Source organism: Sciurus carolinensis, chromosome 3 (assembly GCF_902686445.1).
Source record: "Sciurus carolinensis chromosome 3, mSciCar1.2, whole genome shotgun sequence".
In the NCBI taxonomy this organism is placed as follows: domain Eukaryota; kingdom Metazoa; phylum Chordata; class Mammalia; order Rodentia; family Sciuridae; genus Sciurus; species Sciurus carolinensis.
Genome location: NC_062215.1, coordinates 139354515 through 139369690, shown reverse-complemented (window position 1 = coordinate 139369690; position 15176 = coordinate 139354515). Strand labels below are relative to the sequence as shown.

General features: G+C 39.4%; 1 protein-coding gene across 4 annotated transcripts in view; it reads right to left on the bottom strand.

The window, feature by feature from the left end:
- Positions 1–464: 464 nt before the first annotated feature.
- The window catches only part of Myo1b (myosin IB), a 179262-nt gene continuing 164550 nt past the window's right edge, over positions 465–15176 (bottom strand). For all 4 annotated transcript variants that reach the window (XM_047543729.1, XM_047543731.1, XM_047543732.1 and 1 more), the window contains 6 exons: positions 14737–14871; positions 12818–12924; positions 7171–7303; positions 6680–6832; positions 5168–5295; positions 465–1786 (listed from right to left, as the gene is read on the bottom strand). In XM_047543729.1, coding sequence (XP_047399685.1) covers positions 1663–1786; positions 5168–5295; positions 6680–6832; positions 7171–7303; positions 12818–12924; positions 14737–14871 — 780 coding nt within the window. In that variant the 3' untranslated portion in view covers positions 465–1662. The remainder of the gene's footprint in view (positions 1787–5167; positions 5296–6679; positions 6833–7170; positions 7304–12817; positions 12925–14736; positions 14872–15176) is intronic.

Below are 15176 nucleotides of genomic sequence, written 5' to 3'. Positions count from 1 at the left end.
AGGAACTGAGTAGATGGGTGACTGAGGGGATGGAGAATTTGTATGTTACACCTTTTTATACTTACTAATATGTTGAACAATGTAAATGTATTTCCTATTTAAAAAAATTTAAAACTACTCTCGGTCCCAAATTTCTATTTGCCTATTATAGGAATGATCAATGTACTACTTTAAGTACATGGTGGAAAAGAATGAAGACAATTTTATCCTCTACCTGTACCAATAAACACAAAGACTCCTGAGAAATTCTTTATGTGAGCAATTTTTTTAAGTACAAAAATCAAAAGAAAATCCTTGGAAAATATTCTCAATGACTGTTTCTGGTTTATAAAAGATTAGTGAAATTCAATTAGCACAGAGAACATATAACGTTTGGACTGTAAAACCATTCCATGAGACAATACATTGACACACAACATACGAAAATAGTTTGGAATACAAAAATACAGTTGTGATCCAACAAATGGCACCAAATTAGAACAATTTTATTATTTAACAAGATACCAAGATATGTACATTATCCTCCCAAATAAGAAACAATTTGATTTCAAAATTTAAAATATAATTCCCCAAATGAATCCTTATTGTAAATTTGAAAGGAAAAAAAAAAAAAAAAAAAAAGCCCTGCAAATTAACACAAACTTAGTTTTGATCCTTGACTAAAATATGCACCCTGTACCAACCACCGCTCTCATACAAAAATGTATACTATAAATAAAACTTTCAAAAAAGATCTTGGATGTTTATTGCACATCATGCAGAACGTCTGGCACTCTCTGAGAGGCTTTCAGCCTACTTCACCAAGTTAGCTGGGAAAATAGCCATTACAATTCCAGTGACACCAACATTGCAGATATTAACATACTAGGATCCTATATGATGTTCACCAGAAACAGAAACAGTCTTACCAGACTGCTACTGTCACTGTTCCTAAAATAAGAAGGACTTCTGTTTTCCACTGTTAAAAGTAATTATAGGAGATCTGAACAAATAAAACGTCAGTTTTCATTTTTCCAATAGAAAAAGATGTAGAGGGGTTTTACCCAGTCATATTTCTATTTCTTCCAGGACCAGCCCTTCTTGAAGTATGTATTGTTTATGATCATGTTACAGGGTTCCAACCAATGCTATCCATCATTAGCAGTTATTATTTTGGTCTCCATCTTGTCAAACCTTCTCAGCTGTTGTTAAACCAGCACAAACCAGTCAGAATGCAATGGCCTTAAAAGTAAAAAGGCTCCTAGTAAGTTTTTATATCATTTAGCACAGTGCCCAGCATAGAGAGGGCATTCAATAAATATTTGATAAATGAATGTACTATCTTTTAAGACCATTTCCTACACTTACATGTGTTAATGATTTATGAGTAATACACTGTTTTTGGGGTACACCTATCTAAAATGGTAACTAAAGAGAAAACGTATGACAGAAACAGACACGGTTAGTTTCTACAATCCTGCCCCTGGACAAAATGTGTATTTAAGGGTTAAACTATTACAATAATAAAAATTGATTAGTCAGATATTTTTATTTTGCCAAGGGACTCTAACAGTTAACCTTTGGCAGTTTCCAAACATACAATGAACCCCAAATAAAACAAAATAAAACAAAACAAAATTGCACTATTACAAGGAGTCCATGAAAGCAGAAAGGAGAAACCAGTTAGGGGACAGCAACTTCAAGGAGACGGTTGTTTTTTCGTTTGCACGTTGGGACACTCCCATTTTTCTGGCTGCCCTGAATGAACTTCACACATACTTTGTCCTGCCTGAACTGTACCAGGAACCTAGGAGAAAAGAATCAAACAAATTAAGGTATATACAAAACAGATGGTAATTACAGTAGCATTAGATTTTGTTTCTTAATGGGATATTGATCTTGACAAGTATTACCCCTTCTCATTAACACTTCTTAACACAGCATTGTATCACTGTCTTTCACTTCCAGTAGCCATTCAGCCCTAACTAAGCCAGAGCTCATTAACTAAACAAATTCCAACAAGGCAGCAAGAGCTGAGAATAATTATTTCCATGCTTCAAAAGGAAAGACCAACATGTTCTATCTCCCTCTTGTTCCTGGCAAAAATATAATATAAAAATATAAATATGCAGCGTGTAGGAACTTCTTTTCCTATTGACATTAACATACATTAAACGTCTCCATGTTCATAGCTCATGATCAAGATTCATGTTAGAAACACTGACAGCTCAAATGTGTGGGGGACCATGTGCCACACCGTTCCTGGCCTCTTACTTGTATTAACTCACCTGTAACATGATCCTAGGAGGGGACGGCTACTATTCACCTCCATTTCTTAGAGGAGAAAAGTAAAAATCATGCTCCAGCAAACAATTACATGGAATGCATTAATTTGCAGCATTAATACCACTTAGTATTTCAAAGTAAAAGCAACACAGACTAGTTATTTGGATTTAAAATATTCAGAGAAACAATTGTATAATTTAAACAATATACATATATTTAAAATGTTTGATAGAACAAATTCACTGTAGGCTTCACCATATTTAGGGCTTCATTTTGAGAAATGCTATACTCCTGCAGGTTATCCTCAATATGCAATGTTTACCAACTAAAACGTTTTGAGTTAAGGATTAGGAATTATAGGACAGCTGAGTCTCTCAATGAATTCAATCCTCACTTCTACCTGGGCAAGTTAAAAACTTCACTAAGGAACAAATGAGACTGATTCCCTTCCTGAAAATCAACGACCAGTTTATCCATAATGACTAGAAACTGGGTTTGTTAGAATCACTATTTCTTCTGAAAAGGATGTGACGAGGTAGGGGTTAGTCACTCAACTGCCTGCTGTTTATGACTCTACTTCTCTGTAGTTGGCAAGAAAATGGAATAAAGCCACCATTGGCTGAAAATACAGAACCAGGTATCCCTGCCCAAGGCTTAAAATGTTCTCAAAGGGGATCTCTAATCCCTGTCTAGGAGCTCCCAGGGTTCTGAAAGAACTGCAATGGAATCTTCTTCCCCTGGTGCTATGCAAGTTTCCAACAGGTGCTTCATTTTTATGAGAACAACCAACCATTAGCAACCAGAGGAGAGGAGTGACAATGTTGTCAAGCATCTGTTGTCTTCATGTGGCCACACTATACCACTATACCATCATCACCATGCAACTTTTTACTGAAAGCTTATGGCACCAGAATACCATACACCTTTCTGACAGGCAGGGTCCCTGATGTCCAGAGGTGAACTCATTCCAAAAGCGATTCCTGGGTGGTGTGCCTCTGAACACAGCCCAGGAGAGCCACTGGAGGGCTTTTGTGGTTGACCACATTTGGAAATCACAGTACATGCCATCCTCCAAAGCCCCTCAGGAGAGTCAAAAGATTTCAGGGGTTCAGAGAAGTACTATGATAAGACTGATCCTATTAATGCCCTGGGCCAACTATGAGACTGCTTCATTTATGTGTCAAGGAGAAATATATCAACCTATGGAATAAATATGATCTTGTGATAAGCAGGAAATGGCAAGTCCAGAATCCCAAATTATAAAAAACCTCTACCAAAGGGAGTTTAAAACTTGAACAGGCGCTGATAGATTAAAACTTTAATTAATTGGAATTTAACCTGTTGTTATCTTTTTTTCTTCTAATATTCTTCTTTTTTTTTTTTTTTTTTTTACAAGAGAGTAACAAGTTATTTAGTCCAAACATCTATTCCCAACATAAAAGTACTCATAAAGTCTCATCTCCCACCCCATCCATCTCTAGTGTTCAGGGAGAACGGAGGATGAGCTGAAGGCACCATAAATCAATCCTAATATCACCAAGAGTGTGATTCTCAAAGGGGCAGAGATAGATATAAACTTATTTTTTAAAAACTGCAAAACTCTTTTATTTACTTTTTTGTAGTACTGGTACTGAACCCAAGGCCTCACATGTGTCAGGCAAGTACCCTGCCACTGTGCTATGTCCCCAGCATGGAAAACTCTTAATTAGAAAATAAAATCTTCCTAAGCTATCTGGTTATCAAATTTTTATAAAACATGCAAAGACATATATAAGTAGTTGATGAATTATGGACTGAAAAATAATCAGTTAAGTATTAATCAATTTAGTTACTCAAATTCATTCAAACGCCTCCCATGGCTATATTTAATAAATGGTGGGATGCCCCATCCTATATGCAAATAATGAGGCTTTACAATTTGAACACAAATGTGAAATGAAGAAAAAGCAAGTTTCAAATTTACATCAGTCTTCACACTACTAATAGACCCTTGTCAACATGGAATGCCTTTTCTCCAACTCTAGTTATAAAAAAGGTCATCTCAAACATAACCATTCAGAATCTCCCTGGCCACTTTTAAACACCCTCTTTCCTCAGTATCTACTTCTGCAACAGATGGGCTCAGGTTTAAAGCTCATACCCAATCTGTTAATACACTTTGTTTTCTTTCAAATTACTCTCAGAAGCCAGCTACTCCTCACCACCTCACCCTAGCTTAAGTCACATCACCCTTGCCCCGGACAGCTTCGAGAGTCTTCTAACTTATTTTCTCTGCTTTGATCCCTGTCTCCTAATAGTTACTATCCACACTGCAGACAAAGCCATCTTTGAAAATAAATCAGTCCTGCCACATCCTTGCTCAACACCTATAATGGTTTCCCATCATCCTTAGCAAACTCTCAACTTCGCTCAGAAACCAAGTGCTACATGACCAGCTCCATTTTTCTCTGCAGGGGCTTCTACTATCTGCTCTGCTACAAAGTTTGCTCCCATCTCAGGGCCTTTGTACCTGATGCCGCTCTGCATTGTAAGGCATTTCTCAAGATTGCTGGGTGGCTCACTCCCTTACTGGAGTCACAGTATCAAAGAGAACTCCCTGAACTCCCTGTCAAGAAAAATCCCCTCTGATTCTTGCTTTACTTTCCTCTACCACAAGCATTTGTCACTAGCCCAAACCTATCACCTACTTATTATTTCATTTGGGCACCTTCTTTCCCACTAGATTGTCAGGTACCCAAGGTAGGGACTTGGACAGTGTCATTCACTGCCTGTCCTTTAACCAGCACAAATACTAGACACATAAGGTACATAAGAAGTTGCTATATTAATGAGAGATGAGAGATGTGAATTAAAATTATAAAACTAAAAGCAAAAAGGTGTATCAAACAATATGTGAACATACTCATCAGAAATTTCAATATTGAGTTTCTGTTTGGTTTGGCTGAGAGTCGTGCGATACAGCTTGGTGGCCATTTCAATCAGGTGGTCACTGCTGAAGAGAAAGTCTCCTTTACTAGCTGCTTCTGAGCCCTGAAAGGACAAGTCAAGAGTCAGAGATAATTAAAGACAGCTGAGGAGCAAAATGTTTACAGGCTTGGCTGAAAACCTATTTACAGTTTTATTAAAACTTCAGACACAGAGTCCATTTCCCCAGAGTAAATAGTAAGGACAAGAGCAGTACTTCTTTCAACCAGCCAGGGCACTTGAGTAAGGTTATCTGACCCCTTGCTACCAAAGCTGGTTGACAGACAAGCAGGAGCATCCGAATCATGTGGGAGCTTGTTAGAGAAGCAGGAGTTCAGCTGCACTATAGAAGCCACTGAATATGAAGAGTCCACAGCAAGATCCCTGGGTGGGGGGCTCTGCACTTTCAGGATCATGGAGCACTGACCTAGCTTATGACTCAATCTGAAAAGGCTATTTTAAAAATTCCTCAGTGATTTGGTTGAAAAAAAAAAATAACAACAATAACACTTGCAACAAATATCCTAAAGCAACAGCTCTCAACCTAAACTGTACCAGGGAATTATCTGGGGGAACTTTTCAAAAATAGGAAGCTTATGTTTCATTCTGAGGGTATATTCTGAAAGTCAGCATTTCTTAAAGTACTATGCTGCTTTAAAGTGTACTTGAGGTGGAGAATCACTATCCTGGGACTCCAAATGCCCCCTTTAAGATGCATAGTAGGGAAAACAGGCTAAGGTAAAGTTTTTGGGTTTTTCTGTCAGGAGTCATCAGTGTCACTGTGTTATCCGGATGCATGTCCCTAAATATGACTAACATTTGTTAACATTTATGTATTTAGTAATGATGTGTTACATGAAAGGTACTGTGCTAAGCACTTTACGTACACTACCACTTAATCGTCATAGCAATGCCATGAAGTAGGGAGATTATACCCATTTTAAAGATAAGAAAAATCTGGTAGCTCATGAATGTTAAACGATGTGGCCATAGGCATCACAGTTACCGAGAACAAGTCTAGTTACTACACTTAACCACTCCATTCAATCAGTAGGTTCTGGTTAAGCAAAAAGTATGAACATTAAAAAAAAATCTTTAGGTCAAAATCATTAGGTGATGATTTTATTGCAGTTTGTCCTTTGATTAAAAAAAAAAACAAATGAAAAATGAACAAGAAGACATCTGTAGGTTGGTACACAGAAGAAACGAAAGGAAGAGACATCATTCAAAACGGTAAGTGAGCAAGTCAATAAAAGGGACTAACCTTATTCAATTATTGAAAAAATCAAACATGAAATTTTATATAGGAGTTAACATAGACAAAATCTGCAAATCAGTAGGGAGGACATCGGGCAACAGGACTAATCTGATGGGGAAAATTTTAACTCAATGGCTGAGAAATTGGACAAAGGGAGAAACAGTCCTGTCAAGTCACTAGTTGAACTTTTACCTCCTTGAGGTGGACAGCGAAGAAGCCGTCATTTTGAGAGCTCATTGACACCTTGGTCACATCCACCAGGGGAACCTCTGACTTGATTTGTCCAGACTTTTGATCAGCGAGAAGGAGATTATTATTTGTTAAGAGGAAAATTCGGGATGTACTCTAAAACAAAACCAAAAGGGATATAAAGCCAATGATCACAAGCGCCCCAAAATGGTCCACAAGTTTAAAACATTAGTTATGTGCAGAAATGCATATTTTATTCCAGTATCTTTCAGTGAGCATACCTAAATAAACTGAGAACATGTCAAAGGAGATGAAAAACAAACTTAAATTCATATACATTTCAGAGAGCAAGCAAAATTCTGCCTAAGTCTAAAGGTGAGGTGAAATCACCTCAAGTTAACTCCACCGAGAAGATGAAATGTAAACTTTAACATTCAAGAACTAAGGATGCCTGTCTTTGAGGCCTCCCAAGTTTTCAAAGTTAGCATTTTTACCTTCCCATTAGCACGGTTAATTTTGTTCACAACTTCAGCAATGATGATCTTTTCTTCAATGGCATCTTTGAGTTTCTTGTACTTGGGATTCTTGTTGATTTCCAGGTAAGCTCCTTGGAATGGCTGACCAACGCTAAGGAGAAACAATTCCTGCCTGTTAGAAATGGTTTCAAATGGAAGTACCACAGGCAAAAGGAAAGAAGTCAGTTACTTCTAAAGAGTAGCTGACAACTTCATGACAAGTAATATCAATTTATTTTATTTATTTCACTTGCACCTGTCCTAAATATAAGTTGGAAATGAAAACTTAAAACTTGTTTCAAATATATTGTAGATGTGATCATGGCATTTGGTCGGTAGGACTTTAATAACTATCTTATCCCATGGAACAATCAAGATAGAAATCACCAACAACGAGGGCTAGACTCAAGTACATGGCCTCATGTGAAGGAAAAGACAATTCCTTTTAATCTTTTAATATAAAGTTAACAGCTGCCCACAGAGGATTTACTAACATCTTTAAACAATATGTGGCACTGAAAAAATAAATGAAATCATTCCTATCACCCTCTCCAAAGAAAAATTTCATTTTCTCACGAAGAATAAGAAAATCAATAGGCCTTCTGGGGAAAAATGGATTTAGGTAATCACTTAAGAAGGGAACTATATAGCACTTAGTACAGCATGTAGCTCTGGTTCTGAATAGGCAAAGTATGAAAGGGAACCCATTCCTAGGACGTGCCTCCAAGTGGACAGAGCGGCGAAGACGCACATTCAGAATCAGGGCAGTTTTCTTTCAAACAAATTACTTCTGGAGAAAGGTACAATACGCATGTGTCACTAAGATGTCAGTTTCCCTGAAGACTGGGGTGACTGTCTCAGGGCAATTTCTTCAAAGATACCAAGTGTCGGGGTACCCGGGACTCCCAGCCTTGGGCACGGTCAAGATGGCGCCTGGCGCTGAGCCAAAAGCGGTTGGCTATACAGTATTAGCTAGTTAACAATGTGATTAGTGCATGCCTTTCTTGTGTGCCTATTCTATACCTACAGCTGTTCGCCGTTTACCTCGTGTACTCTCCCTTGATTGGTTGAAGTGTATATAAGCTTGGTAACTTCCTGGGAAGGGGGGGAGTAGAAGCAAGGAAGAAGAGTGCGAGCGAGGGCGAGAGCTGAGTGGGAGAAGCGGAGTGGCCGAAGCAGGCGTGAGCCGAGCAGGAGAAGCGGAGCGACCGGAGCAGGCGAGAGTTAAGCAGAGGCAAAGAGAGCGAGAGAAAGAAAAGAAAGAAGGGGATAGAAAAGAGGGAAAGAAAGGAAGACTGTGCACAATAAACTTCCAAAGCTTCAGACGTTTGTCGTGTCTCTCTCTTCGGGCAGAGGGAACGCGATAACTGGTGCCGAAACCCGGGAAGATGAAAATTTTATAAAGAAAACAAGGTAAGATATCTAAAAAAATTTTTTTAATAAGTTAAACCGGTTATAAAAAGGTCAAAAGTAAACAGGTAAAGGAGAGGCAGCCTCGACGTTCGCGGTATAGCGACTATCGGGACACGTGGAATGCGGTCCGGTTAAAGGAAAATAAGGACACGCAGAAGGCGGTCCAGGGACACGCGGAATGCGGTCCAATTAAGGTACAGCTAGCACGTGAAAAGTGGCTACAAACTCTAATACATATTTGACAGATAGTTTTCCTTTTAGTAATCTCGTTGCTCCTGGCAGCTTGGCCACTGTTTGTTATCGTAACTGCTATAACTGAAGCTATTCAAATTAGTAACAATGGGGTCTGAAACGTCTAAATTCAGGATGCAACAGCCCCTCAGGGAGCTATTAAAAAACCATGGGACACCGTTAAAGGCAAAAACAGCTAGAGCATTTCTCGATACTGTAGAAAAGGTTTCCCCTTGGTTTTTGGATGAGGGCCTTTTAAACACCCTACAGTGGGAACAGCTGGGGGAGGACCTTCGTGTAGCGGATAGGCAAAGCCCTTTACCAGTAGGCACTATGGCTATTTGGTCTCTCATTAAATCCTGTCTACGAGGCAAAAACAAAAAACCTTCACTCGCCGAGCCTCTAGTCCTTCGTTGGGTCTGAGGGTCTGTTTGTATCTTCCCACAGGATCAACAGACTCCAGTCTGGATTCCAGAAAGGCTGATCAGAGTTGTACAACATGCAAGTGATGCTGCTCCTCCTTGCAGTGATGAGCTTGAGCCTTCCCTCAATAACAAAGACTCAGACGGAAAGGCAAACCCGGGACCTATGGGCTATTGTTAGAGCCTGGCCATATCTTTTACTTCTAACTAACATATTTTTTTTTCCTTTCCCCCCCATTTCCCACCATTTCTTCTACAGGTCTGTTAACTCTACCGATAATTTTTCAAATTATACTGTTCTTGATCGCCCAACTCGTGAAAAACCCTTTCGATAACTGGCTATTTTTCATTTCTAGACAAAGATATACCGGTCTACAGCCTTTCTTTGCCTTAACAGGAGGAACCTTTGCACTTTGCCGATGAAATTATGCTGCAGATCAGACCCAGAGTAGGACAACTCGTTCTGCTGACCTTAACTGTACCAGAAATATTGCCTTTCCTCCCATGTCAGCTTGTGTATTTTCTCCTTTTATGTTTCTGCTAACTGGTACTTTTAATAACACAACTTTTAACTGCTCACTAACCGTGTGCTATTTCTCACAATGCTGGAATGGTTCTTTTGCCACCTGTGCAATTCTGATGCGCATTCCTACCTTTCTACCAGTCCCAGTTTTGTTACAGATACAGAATTGCCAGTGCTATTATCAAGAAACAGAAAAGACTTTGGCATCACAGTAGCTGTGATCATTGCCATTGCAGCTTCTGCAGCAGTAGCATTGACACAACCATATAGTAACAACAATTACCTGGCCGAAAATACAGCTGCAGCCTTACAGACTATAGAGACCCTAAACCAGCATCTAACAACAGGCTTACCTCTTGTAAATCAAGGAATGAACTTACTACAAGGACAAGTGGATATCTTGCAAGAACTTTTGGGACTGGGATGCATTTATTCCTTAAGAACTGTTTGTGTTACCCCTATTGTATATGATAATTCCAGCACCGCGGCTGGGTTATCTAGAAAATTGTCAGCCTATTTTATCGATTTGATGGTCTTATTTCAAAACCGAGAGCTGAAATTGTCAAAGCTAATTCTACTAGGGTGCATATTGTTTCTGTATCTAATATGGCTAAATAGTTTTTTCTATTTGTGGCTTTGTCAAACAATGGGCAGGCTTAGGAGCTATGATAGTGCTCCTCTGCCTTGGCTCCCTTCTCTTCATTTGTTTTGGCATGCACCTACAAGACAGCCAACAGAGGGATCGGATTATCTTTCATCAGGCCATGACCACCCTAAAGGCCGGCAGCTCCCTACAAGTATGGCTCTCGATGCTGGACCGGTAGTCAGAGACGGGTAATGAAGGAGGTGGCTATGTACCAACCTAAGACAGGAGCTGCAGCATGCTCTGCAGACTCTGATGACGGGTAAGGACATATGCTGACCACTCAACCTAAGACAGACACGGTCCCGAGCCTTAAATTTATAATAAAGAAGGGGGAACTGTCAGGGTACCTGGGACTCCCAACCTTGGGCACGGTCAAGATGGCGTCTGGCGCTGAGCCAAAAGCGGTTGGCTATACAGTATTAGCTAGTTAACAATGTGATTAGTGCATGCCTTTCTCGTGTGCCTATTCTATACCTACAGCTGTTCGCCGTTTACCTCGTGTACTCTCCCTTGATTGGTTGAAGTGTATATAAGCTTGGTAACTTCCTGGGAAGGGGGGGAGTAGAAGCAAGGAAGAAGAGTGCGAGCGAGGGCGAGAGCCGAGTGGGAGAAGCGGAGCGGCCGAAGCAGGCGTGAGCCGAGTGGGAGAAGCGGAGCGGCCGAAGCAGGCGTGAGCCGAGCAGGAGAAGCGGAGCGACCGGAGCAGGCGAGAGTTAAGCAGAGGCAAAGAGAGCGAGAGAAAGAAAAGAAAGAAGGGGATAGAAAAGAGGGAAAGAAAGGAAGACTGTGCACAATAAACTTCCAAAGCTTCAGACGTTTGTCGTGTCTCTCTCTTCGGGCAGAGGGAACGCGATAACCAAGGGAAAAAACTGCAGCTTCAAGAGATCTACAAGCTTCATTCTGAGTTATTCAATTCTGGCAGTGTGCACACACAACTTTAAATGCTTGGGTCGTGGGTGGAGGATTAGGGAAGAAAAAATCTACGTAGGTGGCCAGTGCTTCACAGCTCCTGGGATATGAAAGGCCAACGCCCATAGGAGCTGCTGTTTCGAAGAGTGGTGGGAGGGCCAATTATTCCACCTCTCCCACTGCTCATGGTGTGAGAGCACCACCGTCCCTGACAACTGGCAAAAAGTACCCAAAAAGGACTTGGCTTGAAGTTAACTTTTTTTATGTGTTCATATTCAAGCACGTTTTAAATAATGAAAAGTGCTAAGAGCCTTTGAGTTTGCCTCCTCAAAAATGTACTCTCCAGTCTCCAGTTTCTAAGAGTCATCTACAGGGAATGTTCATTAAGAAGGTGACTTTCTAAGTGTATAAAAGGAAAGCTGAATAGCATTAGTTGCTAGAGAAAGCATCCAGACAGTTTTCCTGTTGAAGCAGGCTTCACAGAGCAGGAACTTGGGATGACTCTAGATTCAGGCACTATGTTGGATGTAAGAGAGTTAAGTCTGACTTGGAAAAAGCCAAATCAGCTAACAAGGAAGCTGTGCAACTTAAAATAGTTAAAGCCAATGAGACTGGCAACTTGTATTTATTTAATCCTTTAAAAAGAAGAACTTCCAAACAGGTATGAAGATGGAGACAGTATATGAAATACATGTGAGTACTTAGAATATAACATTTTTATTTCTAGGTTGCTGTTTAGAAGAAGTTAAAAAGTTGTCACTGAAAGAAGTTAGAAGATTTTTGACTTGAAATTATATGAGTACTTTTTTATAAGTGCCAGATGAAAATAGTAATTGTGGGGGGACATGATGGATGCAGGATATATACAAATACTCAGATGAGCAGTCTTTGCTGAGGACTTCCATTGCCAAACTTGCAAATGTGTTCCTTCTTTTTCTGAGTATGTGGTGTTGATAATAAAGAAGCTGAAATTGCTGCACAGGCCACTGAAGTTATGACCGCCGGGTTAGCTGACCAAAGGACACCACAAACCCATGCTTATGCAACACCCAAAGACTAATACACTGTTTCATTTTCTTGACCTTACAAACGAGTTTCTGGCCTGGCTTGTTTGGGCAGGAAGATTGGAATGGTATTTACAGCATATTGCAAAGAGAATTCTGTAAACAGGAATTTACAATGCAAATTTATCCTAATAGCCTCTATATTTTTTATTTTATATGACTTCTAATTATTCAGTAAAGTATGCAGGCTAATGTCAATAGCGTAAAACCACCTGTAATCTCATTTCATTAAAGTATACTATGGAAGTTATTGCTCAAGTGTATTTATGTGCATTCGTATCCAGCTAATTAGAAAATGATTCACAAAATTAATAATCATCCATTACTGAAATTGAACTTCACTAGGAAAGACCTTCATATACATTGGGGAACAAGTTTTAAAATATTGACTTTTATAGGTAAAGCAAAACCAGAATACCTAGATGGGTATAAAGCCTTCTTATCCTTGAAGAGCTCACTGGCTTCTAGTTTCTCTTCATAAATAAGTTTCTGCTGGTCTGTGAACTGGTCCCTGTATTTTTTACACTGTGAGATATTAGGAGAAAATTAACAACAAAAAAGAAAACATCACTTGTATAAATAAACCATTACTTGTTCTTAAATATACTAAGTTAATTTAGTAGCGATAATAAAAGTGAAAGTGTAAAAAGCATTCATTTAGGAGACCAAAAACATTTTTTCCTTTTTGATTTTTAAAAGTTGGTCTTGAAAAAGAACATAAAGACTATTACTTGTATTGCAGAACGGGAATACTTCTTCAAAACCCACCAGGGCCCAACTGGCATGTGCCTGTGAGGGGCAGACACATTTTGTTGTGATGTGAGTTCCTAAGGTTCTGAGTCCTGAGGCTCAGTCTTTAGCAGAGACAGGAAGTAAAAGTTGGACCTAGCAACCTAGTGCACATGTTTATACCCGCACACAGAAGATGACCCAAAAGCTTTGCAAAACAATACTTCTGTAGGTTGTGCACTCTGCTATTTTCTATTCTGTAGTTATTTCATTTAAAAACCCTGGTAGTAATCTACTAAATTGATTTTAAGATTCACAAATATGCTATGATGAATAGTTTGAAAAACACCAGTACAAATCCTCCTACTACCACTTTACAATGTGGATGGACACCTGAGAAATTCCACTTCACCCTGACTCTGAGGTGCAGTGAAAGAAGACCGGGATGGCCAGAGAACCAGGGACAGACTTCTAAGATGAATGTTCCAAGAAATTCAGTTAAAGGTGGGGTTGAATACCACTGTTGAAATAACTTCATACACAAACATTAGCACTGCTGCTAATTCTTCCCACAAAAAGACCCCCTTCAGGATGAAACAGGTTTCTCAACCCCCAGTTCCTGTTCAAGAGAGGCTAGGATGGGGTCAGAGGAGACCCCTGCATTAGCAGCTCCCTGTTGTTCTTTCTGAAAACAGTTTCCATGTTAGACTCAAAGGGGAAGATGAGCAATTGAAAAGCTGTTGAACGTGTTACAGAATAGACTCATAATTCAGTTCCATATGTTGAGCAAGTCCCACTCATCAGGCTAATTAGCAATAATGTCACTCTATACATGTGTGATCCTGACAAAGGACAAGCCTACACTGCTGGGCAGAAAAGTGCTACCTGGAAAATATATCCACTCTTCATTCCTGACTAAATATAAACTCTTCCACCTAATGATTTTATTACATTTGATAATTGCGTATATTTAGCAATCCACATATTTAGTTGAACCAAGTTTCTGAAATAAAGCCAACATCTATAACAAGTACCCCATGTGGCCTAATACCTAAACTGCATGTTGTACTTTCCTATGAAATTGAGAGTACTAAGATATAAGGCAATATAAAATAGATTTTTCAGTTTCCCTTTATTTTAGGCGGAGGACATTTTGTCTTTTAGGGACTTTAAGGCCTTTTCCCCATCAATCCAAGTGTTGTGATCCTATGTGGATCGTATATATTCAATAGATCTGATAAACTCACACAACTGTAGGACTTAACTATCTCCTATGAAGGTATTTAAATTTTATGGTTTCTATTTCCTATGATATCTCTTCTGACAAAGACAAAAACACAAACTGGACTACTTGAAAGCAACTGGAACCTGGAACAAAAAGTCAGTGCAGTCTCTTGCTCTTCTTTCTAATCACAGCCAAGAGGAGACCTCACAGGCAATGCCTGGGCTGCTGAAGGATCTCCCACAGAAAGTCAAGAACAGTGAATGCAAGACTCAAAATATCAAAGTCCTCAAATAAGTCCCTCTGAGGCCAAGGAAGAATGTGTTAAAAATCTGATTTTACATAACAGCTGTCAAACACCTGAAATATATCATGACAGTTTTTACCCTCCACAAGTGGAAAATTCTTTTTAGTTCCTTGTGAGTAGAATCCAAGAATAAGTAAGGTCTGGATGGCCAATTCTTGTCTATTGGCGATAAGGAAGGCATCTTATTTTTCATTTCCAAGAAGTATTTTTGCACCTGTGTTGGGTTTGACAGAAGATACTGGATGAGGAAAATATACTGGAAAAGACACTATTTTAGATTCTCCATGATCAAATTAACCACAGTCTTCAGTAGAATTTATCAAGTTTTAGTCCATAAAACTTTGTAAACTCCTCTGAGAAGTCTCTATTCCAGTCTTTCATACCAAGGGGAGAAATCAGAGTTCTATGATATGGTTAAGAGAAAAGAAAAGTAACTCAAATAGTCACATGAACAGCAGTATTAACACCAGCCAACACTATGGAGCTATACTGTCAAACAAGCAGCCACTAGGTATATGT